The sequence below is a fragment of the Aquila chrysaetos genome, chromosome 4 (assembly GCF_900496995.4).
Source record: "Aquila chrysaetos chrysaetos chromosome 4, bAquChr1.4, whole genome shotgun sequence".
Lineage (NCBI taxonomy): Eukaryota > Metazoa > Chordata > Aves > Accipitriformes > Accipitridae > Aquila > Aquila chrysaetos.
The window spans coordinates 3111608-3127357 of NC_044007.1; the positions used below are offsets into that span (position 1 = coordinate 3111608).

At 41.5% G+C, this 15750-nt stretch overlaps 1 protein-coding gene across 21 annotated transcripts in view; it reads left to right on the forward strand.

The window, feature by feature from the left end:
- Window positions 1-15750, forward strand: part of TSNARE1 (t-SNARE domain containing 1) — a 488733-nt gene that overhangs the window by 281389 nt on the left and 191594 nt on the right. For all 21 annotated transcript variants that reach the window (XM_030012179.1, XM_030012185.1, XM_030012183.1 and 18 more), the window contains one exon: window positions 13803-13875. In XM_030012179.1, coding sequence (XP_029868039.1) covers window positions 13803-13875 — 73 coding nt within the window. The remainder of the gene's footprint in view (window positions 1-13802; window positions 13876-15750) is intronic.

Genomic DNA, 15750 nt, shown 5'->3' on the forward strand with positions numbered 1-15750 from the left:
AAGAATCAGGTGGAAGGCCAACAAGGCAGCCATCATGGTGGGAGTCTGTTATAGACCACCCAAACAGGATGAAGAGATGGATGAAATATTCTATAAGCAGCTGGGGGAAGTCTCACAATCACTAGCCCTTGTTCTTGGGGGGGACTTCAACCTACCAGATATCTGCTGAAAATACAATACTGGGGAGAGGGAACAGTCTAGGAGGTTCCTGGAGTGCGTGCAGGATAACTTCCTGACATAGTTGGTGAGTGAGACAGCTAAGGCAGGCGCCCCGCTGGACCTGGTGTTTGCGAACAGAAAAGGACTTGTGGGTGATGTGATGGCTGGAGGCTGTCTTGGGCGTAGTGATCATGCAATGATAAGAGTTTTTGATTCTCAGAGAAGTAAGGAGGAGAGTTAGCAGAACTGCCACCTTGGACTTCTGGAGGGCAGCCTGTTTAGGAGCCTGGCTGACAGAGTCCCGTGGGAGGCAGTCCTGAAGGTCAAAGGAGTCCAGGAAGGCTGGACATTCTTCAAGAAGGAAATCTTAAAGGCGCAGGAGCAGGCCGTCCCCATGTGCCAAAAGACAAGCTGGCAGGGAAGAAGACCGGCCTGGCTGAACAGAGAGCTTTGGCTGGAAGTCAGGGGAAAAAAAGAGAGCTGGAAGAAGGGGCAGACAACTCAGAAGCTGACACACTACAAAGGTGTTGTGAGGTTATGCATGGAGAAAATTAGAAGAGCCAAAGCCCAGCTAGAACTTAATCTGGCTACTGCTGTAAAAGGCAATTAAAAAATGTTTCTATAAACAGATTAGCAACAAAAGGTGGGCTAAGAAGAATCTCCATCCTTTATCGGGTGCAGGGGGTAAACATAGTGGCAAAGGATGAGGAAAAGGCTGAGGTACTTAATGCCTTCTTTGCCTCAGTCTTTAATAGTAAGACCAATTGTTCTTGGGGTACCGAGCCCCCTGAGCTGGAAGACAGGGATGGAGATCAGAATGAAGCCCCCATAATGCAAGGGGAAGTGGTTAGTGACCTGCTACACCACTTAGACACACACAAGTCTATGGGGCTGGATGGGATCCACCCAAGGGTACTGAGGGAGCTGGCAGAAGTGCTCACCAAGCCACTTCCAATCATTTATCAGCAGTCCTGGCTAACTGGGGAGGACTCAGTTGTCTAGAGGTTAGCAAATGTGACACCATCTACAAGAAGGGCTGGAAGGAGGTTCCAGGGAACTACAGACCTGTCAGCCTGACCTCGGTGCTGGGAAGGTTATGGACCACATCATCTTGAGTGCTATCACATGGCACGTACAGGACAACCAGGTGATCAGGCCCAGTCAGCATGAGTTTATGAGAGACAGGTCCTGCTTGACTGACCCGATCTCCTTCTATGACCAGGTGACCCGCTTAGTGGATGAGGGAAGGGCTGTGGATGTCGTCTACCTGGACTTTAGTCTGCATGTCACAATTCTGAAAAATAGGACAGGTTATTAAAATGAGGTTCTTCAGTGTGACTGGAATGGATATTTTCCTCTCTACTTTGAGGAGGAGTCAATGTCATGACACCTTCAAGCAAAAAAGACCCGTTAATATTAAGTAATAACTCAAGCTATTTTGGAGGGGAAATCCATTGGACCCCTATTCCTGTGTTTGGACACCCTCATGGGAATTTTTTTTTTTCCTTATATGTAGTTGGAATTTCTTGTGTTCCATCTTGTACCCGTGGCTGCTTATCTTTCCACCGTACACCACTGAGAGGAGACTGGCTCCATCCATGCCCTTCTGTTAAGTGTTATACACAACAGTAAGGTCTCCCCTGAGCCTTCTTTTCTCCAGACTCAAGAAACCCAGCTTTTCTCATCCTCTTGAAATATGTCATGTGCTCCAGACCCCTGAATATGATGATGGTGCTCTGGCTGACTCCATCCAGTAAAGTCAATGTCTTTCTTGTACTGGGGAGACCCAAAGTGGACAGTACTCCAGATTTGGTCTCACAAATGCCAAATAGAGGGGAGGGACTACCCCACTGGACCTGTTGGCTACACTCCAATGCATCCCAGGAGGCTGTTAGACTTCTTTACCACACTTCTGGCTCATGTGCAACTGGTTGGCTACCAGGACCCCCAGGTCCTTCTCTGCTAAACTTCTTTCTAGCCAGTCAGTCCCCTACCTGTACATGAGGTGATTCCTCCCCTTGTGCAGGACTTGCCCTTTGCCTTCATTGAACTTCATGAGATTCCTGTCTGTCCATTACTCCAGACTCTTCAGGTCCCTCTGAAAAGCTTATTTAGGGAAGATCAATAAAGATGTTCAGGAACTGGTTGAGATACAGAAAGTAAAGGCATCTTGGACAGCGCAGGACATTATGACTACTAAAGCATACCTTAATCAGAAACTATGGAATCAATTGCATGTCATTTTAGATTGGCACAGCATCATAATCCGGCTCCTGATATCCAGCCCAGTGCAGTTATGCTCATGTGTGCAAACACGGCTATGTTTTCTCTAGGGTTGGGTGACCAAACTGCATTTTCTGAACCACATTTTTCACTCTGGGAAAAAGGACTCAGAGGACTCTTTCTTCCCTTTGCAGTGCTACCTACAATATCTCAAACTCATCCCACTTCTGTTTAAATACCGAAGTTGTGAACTACTCTCTGAAGGTGCCTGCCTCCATCTTGTGCTAATTGAGAAACTTTTCTTCCAGGTGACTCTGAGATTGTGGGACCTAAGGGTTTGGATTTTCTAATCCCCTTATAGAGACCCACACCAAAGTCTTGCCATGAGAATCTCAAAACCTATTGCAAAAGTTGACCTAGAACAACTTTTCTAGACCATTTAGACTGTGCCACTCGCCAAAGAATTGTTTCTACTTCTGAGATAGAGGAAGACCAAATCTCAGTGTGAGACAATAGTGTAGTTTTCACCAGAAATTGGAAATATTCAACTGGACAGTAAATTTTCCAGAGTTGGAAAGTAAAGCGAACTGTCATACAGTCTTTAGTGCCTGTCTTAGTCATTGGTACCTTTTATCTGATAGGAAGGTGTGTAAGAAATGAGAACTTTTTGGCCTGCTTTTTGTATTAGAAATTTGGAGGTGATCCAGAAGGAAAGAAATGAGGAAGAAGTATTAAGTATAATTTATGAAGAGAGATTACAGGAATTTACCAACTGCAGGCTCAGAAAGTGCAGCAGTGATTAGTTGAGCCATGATGACTACGTAGAAATAGTTGATGTATAATAGCATTGAAAAAAGGGTAGAATAATTTAAAATATTAAGGTTGAAGGTAGTAACAAATTACCAAGTAGTAACTAAGGACAGATAGGTATAAATTAAACATTAAGAAAAAATCCTTGAACAATGAGATTAATCATCTTGGATATAATGGCTACTTTTAAAAAAGAAGCGCTCTCGTGCACAGAATGGAGAATAAAACCATGTGAGGGTTGTTTTGGAGAATCAGCTCCAGCAAGTCTGATCTTTGCAGGAGGTGATAGCCATCAAGCCTTTCTTTTATAAACCTTTTAGCTCTAGTTGTAATTAATTGTCCCTCAGATACCTTTACTCAGCATTTGTGCCTTTTAGGTAACGTGCATTATTGACTGAAAATACACGAGATAAGTGTCAACAGCATAGTCTGCAGTCCACAGAGCCAAAATCTGGAATAGTCTACAAAGAACATATCATTTGGTTTTGAAACACATAGGGAAATATAGGGCAGAGCCTTTTTTTTTTTTTTTTACTTGTATGGAGCATATATCTTCTCTTTGCCCAATTTGTACCACTGAGGAACACGTGAGCCTTGGGTAGACCTGGATATGTAGTGACTGATGGAGCTGGTGCTATCTGCAGCCCTTGGAGACCTGGACAGCCATACCCCATCTTTTGGCTGTGTCCCTGCAGCCTTCTGAAGACAGAGGAAAAGACCTTCCAGCCTTAAGTGACCTTTTTAAGAGATTACAACTTCTTTTCTGCACTAAAAGCATAGACTCCACTTGGAATGAGGACTGACTTGCCTCCAGACTCTCTACAGAGTACAGTAGTTTCAGCTATTTCTAAACTGAGAATTGGCAACATAGCAGAGAATCATGACAAGATGCTACATATTTCCAGTCTTCTCCTCTCCCTTGTCCCTTTGTCTTTCCCCTTTCAGTTAAAGTTAGATATTCTTTTTTAATTTCTCAAGAATAAATAGTGCACCTAAATGAATCACTCAGTTGATAGCTGCAGATCAGACTCTGCGATCAGTATTTTATTTAAGTAAAATAATTGAGTGGCAATTGATAATACATGACAACTTAAGATTGCTCTAATTGCTTGGTTTCCCAGAACACTCCTAAAAAGAAAATTAATTCCTCCATTGTATTTTTCTGGTTACATGACCCTCATGGAAATAAATCCAGAGTGAAGAATTAATAGTGCTGCAAACAAAGTGTAGAAAGTGTTGAAGTTTTTGTCATAATCTTCGCACAGTTTCTATTTTTGAAGATAACATACCACCTGCAATAAACTACCTTTCCTGGGGCTGGTATCAGTCAGTGTGATAGATTACAGCTACTTCCCTCACTACTCCTATTAGTTTGTACATTGCAGCCTGGGGCAGAAAGCAGGAGATGCTAAAGGAAAAGTCAGTGTGTAAGACACCGAGTTTGGAGTTTGCTTATGGATTTCCATATCTTTGGTGACTTAGTACTCAGGAGACCTTCTTCTGAACAGCTACAAAAAAAGTGTAGCTGTAGATATTAAATACACTTTATTTTCTTTTTTAAAAAAGACTAAGTGGCCCCAACAAGCATTCCTTTGTATATAAAAAGAAAATAAAAAAAAATTAAAAAACTTTTTCGTGGGTTGCTGTGAGAACTCCTATCTCTTACTTTTTGCAATTTGTTGCTCAAGAGACCCATGGTTCATTGGAGTGGTTTGGAAGCTGATACAAAATAAATATGTAATATAGACTAATAGTTCCTGGTGGAGAGGTACCCACATCATGAACGAGTCCATGGCAATTGCATCTAATCAGTGTGTTTATTGTCCAACTCTTGCAGAAAGAACCGAGTGATCTGTTGCTCATAAAAGCCTTTTCTTAGACAAGGATATGGATAATTATGGGTGGACATTTCTTCTCTGGTTGGTGTGGCTTTCAGTTTTACATTTTGCGTTATATTTCATTTTTGCTTTCAGGGTGTCAGGCCAGCAAATTTCACAAACCCTAAGCTGCAACGTGTGTTCTAAATACTGGTGGATATTCTCTGTTGGGAGAACCTTTCTTCTTCACTGAACATTTTTATTTCTAGAATATGAAGGCTACAATGTCAGGCATTTCATTATCTCTATTTGTATTTATTCTTTTGGGGCCTTTCATGCATTTATTGTTGTGCCATTTGATTATCCCCTAAACATAAGTAAATTTACCTCAAAATGGACTCCTTAATTCAACTCCAGGAAGCTGGGACGGGTGAGTTAGTTGTCCAAAAATCCCACAAAAACCTTTCTAGCATAGCAGAAAACAGAAGCAACATTTCTAGCCTGCGAGTCTCTTTCACAGACAGCCCAAGGGTTTGTTGGAAACACAAGGATATTGATCTTTCTTTAGTGGTAGAGTAGCTAGAAACTTGGCTGCAGGAGGGCAAAAGGTTGGTTTTGTAGCATGGGTGCTGATACTTTCTTCTATAACATTGACAAAATAAATGCATAACCTAAGAAGTGTAAAGAATAAGTATTAGGTGTGACCAGTCTAATGCATTTTTGGTGGTATTGCTTCCAAATATGCATTATGACGTCCCAGAGACTTGCACCAGCTGTGTTAACAAGGTGCAGTAACATCAGATACCGAGTAAAGGGAAATAAAATTGTGGCATGCCCCCTTTTGGAGAGCAGAGCTGATGTTCTCCCTCACACTCAGGAGAGTAATGAAATCACTTGCTTCTTCATTTACTTGGTTTGTGGATCTCCCTTCAGCTTTCCCTCTTCGTGGGCAACTCGCTATCAGGGGCTTTATGAGTATCTAGGGGAAGAGGAGAGCGGTGGGGATGAAGGAAGGGTGCTGCACTGCAGAATATATAAATGCTGTCCTCCATCATGGATGATTTTTGAAACATTTCTCTGTTTGCTCTGCACCTTGACTTTGTCGCATAATTCCTTTGTTCGTCATACAAGTGTTGCCTTTCAGTTTTCTGATGAGAGCCAGTCTTGCCTTTGCTCTGCCTGATATCAAACTATCACGGCTTTAACTTGAAGGCAAAATGGAATCAATACAGCTTTTTTTTTGTCAAAACTAACCAAGCTGTACCAATTTTTATTTTTTGTTTGCTTGCCTGTTATCAGAACATATCAGTGTTCCTGCTTATCTGGCACCAGTGTGTTTAGCCAGGAAAAAAAAGCCTGAGATTTAAGGTGTGTTTTGTGCTACTGTAGACAGAAATAGGCTGAGTTTGTATCTTTGCAATCTGCTAAGCTTCAAATGCTCATTTAAAACCTGGTGTGTGTCGGGGGCAAGTTAGGTCTTAAAATTATTAGTGTATCTACATATACAGTTACTATTTATACAGGTGGGTGTGTTTGTGGTACACAAGAATACATGTGTATATGTGCCTGTATAAATACTCACATGTACACACATATGTGAAGTCACATACCTTTACAAACTGCTGAATTTAAATGAAAGTCTGGATGTAAATTAATGTGAAGTTCAAAATTGAGGTTAGTAACAAGAACTTTTTACATGACCTTTGATACTTTATTGTATGCCACATTTTCAAAAGTATTAAGTGAGGATACCTACATAAAAACAGAACTATTGATGACCTTCTCCATTAACACGTCTCCTGTTTCCAGATCTAAAGGATTTTAAAAGGGCAACGTATCTCTTCCTATCATTTGTATTATTATATTTCCCTTAGACTACAGCCCAGTTCTGACCTTCAGAAGAGACTTGGAACTGATAAAGTTCCCATGAAAGAAAATACCTGCCTTGAACAGTCTTCAATCTCTATAACGGCAAACACTGAAGGATATAGAGTACATGGGAGATAGTGATAGCAATGCCTGTTTGCAGGCAATCTGATCCAGATGTACGGTTGTGAAGCTTCAGAGAAAGAGCGTAGTGCAAAAGGTGGCTAAACAGTTTTAGCACAGCTCACAGTAATGTGCTGTTGCCCCCACATGCCTCTCACACATTTTAGATAGTATCAGAGATAATGACGCCTATCATTAACATAGGCTGTCAAGACATGTCTTCAAATGCAGTTCCATGGCTAAGAGGAGAGGAGTTTTCCAAGGGAACTGCCTGTCATGCCCACTCATGCTCAGATTGCTGCTGGTGGGAAGACACACACTGAGAATGATAGAGAAGGTGAGTTGGAGGTCTTATGTCCAATTCATTCAAGTAGATCACTAAAATAAATAGTAACCACCTGTGTATCTGGTCTGAGATGTCCATTAGAGTGAACAAGGGCAAGTGAGCTGCAGTAAATATATTGACACCTTTTCCACTCTTGCCAATCCTGCAGCAGAAGTGGTTTCTGCCTCTTCTTCAAATACGCAGAGCAATTTGATCTTCCCACCCACCAGCCTTGCTTCTTTCACTACACAGAAATTTGCACTGAAGATGTCATGGTAGATTGAACATGTCATTGGGTCATTTCTGACTTGTATTGGGTTTGTGCGGCAAGGTTTTGGTAGCGGGGAGGGCTACAGGGGTGGCTTCTGTGAGAAGCTGCTAGAAGCTTCCCCTATGTTCAATACAGCCAACGCCAGCCGGCTCCAAGACGGACCCACCGCTGGCCAAAGCTGAGACAATCAACAATAGTGGTAGTGCCTCTGGGATAACATATATGAGAGAGGGAAAAAACTGCTGTACAATGGCAGCTGTAAGAGAGGAGTGAGAACATATGAAAGAACCAGCCTTGCAGACCCCCAGGTCAGTGCAGAACGAGGGGAGGAGGTGCTCCAGGCGCCGGAGCAGAGATTCCCCTGCAGCCGGTGGGGAAGACCACGGTGAGGCAGGCTGTCCCCCTGCAGCCCAGGGAGGTCCACGGGGGAGCAGATCTCCACCTGCAGCCCGGGGAGGACCCCACGCCGGAGCAGGGGGATGCCCGAAGGAGGCTGTGACCCCGTGGGAAGCCCGCGCTGGAGCAGGCTCCTGGCAGGACTTGTGACTCCACAGAGGACCCACGCTGGAGCAGTGTGCTCCTCAAGGACTGCAGCCCATGGAAGGGACCCAGGCTGGAGCAGTTCATGAAGAACTGCAGCCCGTGGGAAGGACTCATGTTGGAGAAGTTCGTCGAGGACTGTCTCCCTTCAGAGGGACCCCACAGTGGAGCAGGGGAAGAGTGTGAGGAGGAAGGAGTGGGAGAGACATGTGATGAACTGACCACAGCCCCCATTCCCCATCCCCATGTGCTGCTTGGGGGAGGAGGTAGAGAAAATTGGGAGTGGAGTTGAGCCGAGGAAGAAGGGAGGGGTAGAGGAAGGTGTTTTATTTCTCATTATCCTACTCTGACTTGATTGGTAGTAAATTAAACTAATTTTCCCCAAGTTGAGTCTGTTTTGCCCGTAATAGTAATTGGTGAGTGATCTCTCCCTGTCCTTATCTCAACCCACGAGCCTTTCGTTATATTTTCTCTCCCCTGTCCAGCTGAGGAGGGGAGTGATAGAGCAGCTTTGGTGGGCACCTGGGCTCCAGCCAGGGTCAACCCACCACAGGCACAACGAAAGATTTTACTCGCTGGCTGGTTCCAGGATCTCTTTATTCATTGCTGTTGAGGTACCCTCTGCAATGGTCTCACCTCCGCCTGATGAGCTTGTGGCATCTCACCTTCCACAGCCTCTTCATTTGTCTTTTGGTGGACAGGAACACTCTTCATGTTGTGTTTCTGTGAGCCCACTGTCCCCAGGTAGATGTTGGATTAGCATGCTGAAACTCGGCACAACTATTTTAATTATGCAGTGCAGTGCTACACTTTCTGAGATGGCACTGACCGCTAAGACAGCAAAATAGAGAGGAAGAGCGCACAAGCGAGCAAGAGGGAGAGAGAAACTCCCCACACTGGCTGTTGTTCAGTCCCAGAGGAGATCTAACTCAGTCTGTAATTGCTGTTCTGGATAGCTTCTGCCCTCAAAACAATTTTCTGCTGGTCTGTTGTTGCTTAGGCTGAATCAGTTTGATTTATAGAATGTCATTTTTTTCTCCCCAGCCATAGACAAGAGAAAAATATTTGTTGAAAGGCTGTTGCAGCAAGATTTAGTTTTTGCCCATCTAGCATCAGAGAAGCTTGCTCACTTTTTATATTGTTTTTTCCCTTTCCCTTCCTTCCCCTATCTCGTAGAACAGAATAGGGACAGATGAACACCATGCTCTGATTAGTCTTTCTGTGTGCTCTGGATCTGTGGTTCACACATGGTGGACCACAGGGTAGGAGATGGCCCAAGGATGTTGCAGATGGGACAATACGCAAGGAGCATCTCAGCATCTCTTTGGTAAAACATGCCATACACTACAAAGGGTTTTTTTTCATTTTGGGTTTTTGTTGTTTTCCCCAAAGATAACAAGGACTAGGGTTTTGTTTTACTTTATTTTGTTGTGGAGTGCTTCCATATACAGAAATACACACATGGACAGTATGTTACATCTTTCAGAGTCTCCTTCGGGTTTAGTTTGTAGCTCTCCTGGTTGCTTGTTGCAGGGTGGATGGTGGGGCAGACTGGGACCTCACTTGTAGAATTCAGCATCTCCTGAACATTGAGTCAGCAATTAATTTCGATGCTAATTTGTAGTCCTTTAAAAAAATGGGTGGATGGTTTGTGAGTACACACAAAAGCACATGTGCTGAATGGGATAGACCGCTGATATTTCTGATCCCATTTTTTATACAAACCTAAGGCAAACATTCTTAGAAATAAGTGTGACTCTTCCCTTGAGGACCTGAGCTGACATTGATAAAGGATGCTGGGATCTGGCTAAATGTGAGAGAGAAATTATTGACAGCACATGCTTGTTCTGTGTCCTATTGAGGAGAGCGTGTTTCCCCTCTCTGGTTTATTTAAGTCCGTTCTCATGGCTGGAATACAGAAGTGTCCTTATGATAACATTAAGGTCAGGGCTGTGTTAGAAGTTTTCATTGTGGCTGTGTTAGAAGTTTTCAGTGTGGATAAATCTTAACCCCACTGAGCATGAGAGTGGAAGTGAGAGGAGGTTTACTTATTTGCTGTCTTGGCAAATACCTCAGTAATGTTCATTCTGTGGGGAAATGGGCTGCTGGGATTTATGGTTAGGTTGTTCCCATCTTGGTAACAATGTCTGGGTTTTACAACCCGACTTGCTCCCAGATTAATTTTAAAAATGTTTAAATTGTGGTCTTGTTCAAGTAAAAAATGGGAAAAGGAAATTTCTAGTTTATCTGCAAAATCGTATTTCCAACCGTTTCTGTGCCAGAGTGGGAATTTCAGATTTTTTTCCAAAATCTCAGTAGTTTGCAGTGACATTATTCACTTACTGAGTCAGGTTAAATGACTCAGATAGTCCTGCCATTTTAACCTAGTACTTTCTGTTAAGAAGTTTCCAAACTTAACTTTCCCTAGTGAGAGTTAATCCTCCAGATCATCAGGGTCCCAAACTCTTCCATAGCTCTGATTTTCTCATCTGCATGACTTGTTTATTGGTACTTCTCTGGTTTTTGGTTATCTTTAGCTACTGCCATTTCTTTTTGCTGTCTCTAATTTTACTGTTGACTAGTTTAATTCTTTTTGTTCCAGCATTGATGACATTAAATCCTGTCTACTAATCTGAACAATGGATTTCTCCTTTGGGGAAAAGAATCAAAACAAAACAAAACAAAACAGAGGATTTAGATGAAACAATTTAAATCTGTCTCCCTCTTGCTGTGGAATGTAGTGAGTGAATTGTTGCCAGACAGGAAAGGCTGGTGTTGATTAAAACCCAAAAAACCCCAGCCTAGTTACCTGGCAGGGAGGCAGCATTTTTGGAACGGTGGCTTACTGTTGTACTCTTGGTTTCTGTGGAGTCAAAGAGATTTATGAGGAGCTGTATTTCACCGTGAATTCCGCATAGTATGTGTAAATGTGGGAAACCAAAGGCAATCTGATTTTGCTAACAAACTCCGATGCCTGGCAAGTTCAGAGGTACGTCATGACAGAGCTAACCTGGCAAGAAGGAACAGGAACATAGCTCCTAGGTATATTCCATTATGGAAGGTCTTTATTTCTGGCTATTTTTCTTTCTTCTATTTTTTCTTTTGTTTTGCTTACATATATCAGGGACTTTGAAACTTCACATTGCCAGGTTAAATTATTCAACAGATTCCTTGCTTCAGGTCAGATTGCTTTGTGCTCTGTGCTTTACAACTCACCCCTGTTTGTTTTTCCTTAAATACAGTAGTCGCATTTTTTTCTTCCTAGCAACTCAGCGGCTGGCTTTAACTAATGCATGTTTACTAAACATTAATTTTAAGTGTTGTTACAATGTTATGAAAAGGATCTATACTCCGCAGCAGCAGATGGCTGTTTTGTCCCAAGTACCTGGATATAAATGGCAAATCTGAAACAGCGCTGTTCATATACAGCATTGAATTTCCTTTCTCATTCTTCCCTTCTCGTCATAATATCCGGGGATTGGTAAGCAGACAGCCCAACTCCTTGCAGTTAAATTAGCTGAGAAGGACCCTAGGAGGAGTCAATATATCATCTGATCTTTCTTAGGCCAAATTGCCTGCTTGTTTTATTCCAACGGAAAATACTTTGCGGGCGTGCCATGTATAATTTACTATATTGCAATAACCTCTATCTAACCAAGTGTACATGCAAAAACATGTTCATGAGTTTTAAGCTGCATTCACTTAAAGTGCTGTAAAAGAAGCAGAATAAAATAAAACAGACTGACTGAAGGGTAGAGAGAATTTTGTTTATGTTGCAAGTAAGAGAAACCAAAGACTGATGTCAGTGGCAATTTAGCCAAGAGAGACAAATGAGCATTCTGGGCTTTTTTAGTATTATTATTTGTTTGTTTAATTTTTTCCTTAATCATCTTTTACCAAGCAGTTAAATGAGAGCAGAACAACATATTAAAGTTAATTCTCAGTTCTTCACATTTTGCTAAACTTTAGCTTTCTCCTTTCAAAGATTTTCACAAAAAAAACCCCCAAAACTCCCCCATCCAAAAAAATCACAACTAATTTCTCCTCATTTCCTGGCAATGATTTACTACCACAGTGCTCAAGTGCAATCTCAAGTTACTTAAACTTCATTGCTTTTACAAAATATTCTGCAGTATTTACAAGTTATGAATAATACCATACATAATTAAAGCTTCATTATGCTTGACGAGTGAATGAATGAAGTCCATTTTGTGATGCATTACCCAGTCTTTGGTTGGGGTTTTGTTTTTGTTTTATTATGATTTCTCGCAGCTTTTTAAACCTTTTGTTTCTCCTACTTCTTCAGTTATTCAACAATTTGGTGTATTCTAGAATTCACAATGGGACTCCCAGGCTTCATTGCAAATTAATGCAAGCCTATTGCATTATATGATTAAATGTTATGCCACTTATATTCTCATGACAAACTTCAGTAGAAAGGTGTGGATTCATTTTGCACCATTTTCTAAATTTGCCAGTAGGGAAGCTGAGTTCTTTGAAAGTGAGGTGGAAGCAATCGGACCTTTTGGCATGAGGGACTAGAGTTGCAACAGGACCCAAGCAGATAAATGAATTACTGTGCAAATAGCCTCGGGAGAAGCAGATTCTTAGGAAATGTTTTCAACGCTTTAGAAAGCATCCAGTGCTGAGCTCCCCAGTACAAGGGATACATGGACATACTGGTGGCCAGCCAGGCTGTGGAGTCCCTGTCCTTGGAGATACACAAAACCAGGTGGACATGGCCCTGAGCAACCTGCTTTAACTGAATGCTCTCAGAAGGGGTGTTGGACTAAATGATTTCCAGAAGTTCCTGCCAACCTCAATGTTTCTGTGATTCTGTGATTTGTACAGCTTAACAAAGTGCATCTTGTTTGAGTGGTGTTTTTTTTTTTCTGCTCTGCTAATGTTGCCTTACTGGTAGTGCATTTAGCAGTATCTATATTATTATGTCTATTATTGCTAGATTAATTCTTTTTGTAAGAGGCAGTGTCATATGAAGGTAACATATGCTCACATTTGCTCTTATATATGGTAAGTCTTCAGAAATGAGGGAAACAAACTACTGGCAATTTGCTGTGTTTTAACTAAGAAAATTTCAGTGCTGAATCTAGTTACTTTTTTTTTTTTAATGCTTGGAAACATATAAATGAATCCATTCATCAAACAGGTCTTTCCTTATTGCCTTACCAATAAGGAGATTTCAAATTCAGTGAGTTTTTGATCATATCTCAATCAGTTTACGAATAGTATTTTATCAGATGGATGCTATGCTGAAAGATAGCCATTTCTACATAAGAATCCACAGTCTGGGATGAATGGCCTGCATCAACAATAACTTTTCTAGAAAGAGAAGGGTTTGCTGCTGCTGTTTTTATTGTTGGTTTTTCTCTCTTAGTCCTCTGCAATTCTGAAAAGCAAATATATAATCTGATCATTCTACTTGTTTCTTGTAGAAAGCTTGAGTCAACTTGCTGACATAGATCCAGCAAACCATGGCTTTTAGGAGATTTTTTATTTACTGTGGGAGCATTATAACTTTTTCTTTTAATTTTACACAGATGAAGTTTTCCAGGTTTGTTTTTTCTTTGCAAAGCTTGACAGTTGAACATGCCTTTTATGCTTGGGTATTACCCATTCATCATTAATGTTAGACTTTATGTCTTTTCAGAGTGACATGTTGGATGTGAACCAGATCATTAAAGACCTGGCCTCCATGGTGCATGAGCAAGGAGACACAATAGGTAGGTATCACATTTAAAATATGGGCTTTATTACCCTCCTGCACCATTCCAATGTGATGTTGTGTGGTCCCTCATGAGCAGCTCTTTGTTGATGCTGCGATTATTTTTCCTGTGTTTTGGGCATTTTGTACATCAGTGATGTTTTGATCTGACAAGCTGCCCTGTGCAGTAGGGTTCTCATATTAAGGATAGTTAGCTGGTATATTTAGCATCAAATAGACTTCACAGGGAGATTAATCCATTCCCTTTTGACTGTAAAAAGGAAGCTGAGGAATACAAAACATTAACTGGAAAGGGATCCAATTCTTCCTTTTTACCTGGACCTGTAATTAAAAAACAATAGTCATAGCAATTATTGTTATGATTATTGATGGCGGTGGAGAAAATTAAGCAGCTTGCTTCTCCTAAGTGGATTTTTCTTTCCACATTGCAGGGTGTGTCTGATTAAATTTACAGTAGCCTAACATCATGATGAGCTCACATGCATAGTCTGAAGTTTTTGCCCATTAGTTGACCTTGTCTTGCTCTCCAGCTACCAGTGGCTAGAAGCATGGTAGAGAAAACTTGGGAAAAGAGATGAGAGTAACCCCTAGTATTATCTTTAAGAGCAGCCCATCACTGACAGCCACTACCTTTTGTGAGTAGAGAGATAAGACACAGTAGATCAGCTCCTTTTAAATTCCCTCGGACCCTTGTCTTTGTCACTGCTGTCCTCTGATGCAGCTAAGAACAATCGGACTTTTTTTCTGTATCTCTTATTTTGTGTATATATGATAATACTGTGAAGTGCTTCAGAAGCAACTGTCTACTTCCAAATTTGAGAGCTGATAGTCCCAAAGCCACACTGAGGGACCTAAACTCCAGAGAAGCAAGATTTCTGGAGATATTTCTAACCTGCTGGAGTTCTCACTGGAGCTCCTGGGAGCTGGATCAAGTCCTAAGACAGCCATATGTAGATCATAAAAGAAGAAACTCTTCTCTGCTGTTTATTAATCATTTTGGATTTCTTTGCCAAGCTCATACCTTTGCAAGTTTCTATTACCATAAGATACCTCCTTTCACACTGAAATGAGGTAGCTGCATCCCACCGAGAAACACCACTCAAGATCACAAGGGCAGAAAAAAAATCAAGATGATATCTAAAACCAACTTTTTAGTATTTTTTTTTTTTTTTTTTACACTTATGCTTGTTTGGAAGCTCATTTTTGTACATGGATAACTTTGGAGCCTGATTCATCTCCTAAAAGCACATCAGATGCTAATGCCTTGAGGGACATGACAACATACATCAGCTAGCTTCAAGATCCTTGCAACTCCTTTTCTTAAGGCAATATTTATTATTTTAAGATGCTGCCCATGCACAGAAGCGACCCCAGTATTAACTTGCCTGTGAGAAACAGTTAGACTAAGTAGGATGTTTTGTCTTTGAGCCAGCATAAGTTTTTTGTTGCTTTTATATCTGACACATTCTTTCTTCTTCCTGTTTCACTGCAGCAGATTTTTAATAGTTTCTTTAGGAGTATCTTTTCAGCCTGGCAGCCAGTCAAGGTATCTTCCCAACCAATCGCTGAAAGGTCCCACCGTTTATCTTTTGACATTCATATTACACAGAAGTAAGTGAGATTAAGAATCAGGAGGTAAAGGGAGTCGAAACTCCCACAGTGAAATTTCCAAAGCAACGATGATAAAAGACAATTCTCTTGGCACTTGTATTTTTTTTTTTTTAATACTTTTCACTTACATGCATGAAATAAAAGCTCTGTGTGTTCTTGTTTAGGAAACACAGGGAAAATACATATCCAGGGAATGTGAGGTGCACCACTCAGCAAAATGCTCCCAGGGTTGTAGAGCAAACCACACTCTGGCTCACCTGAG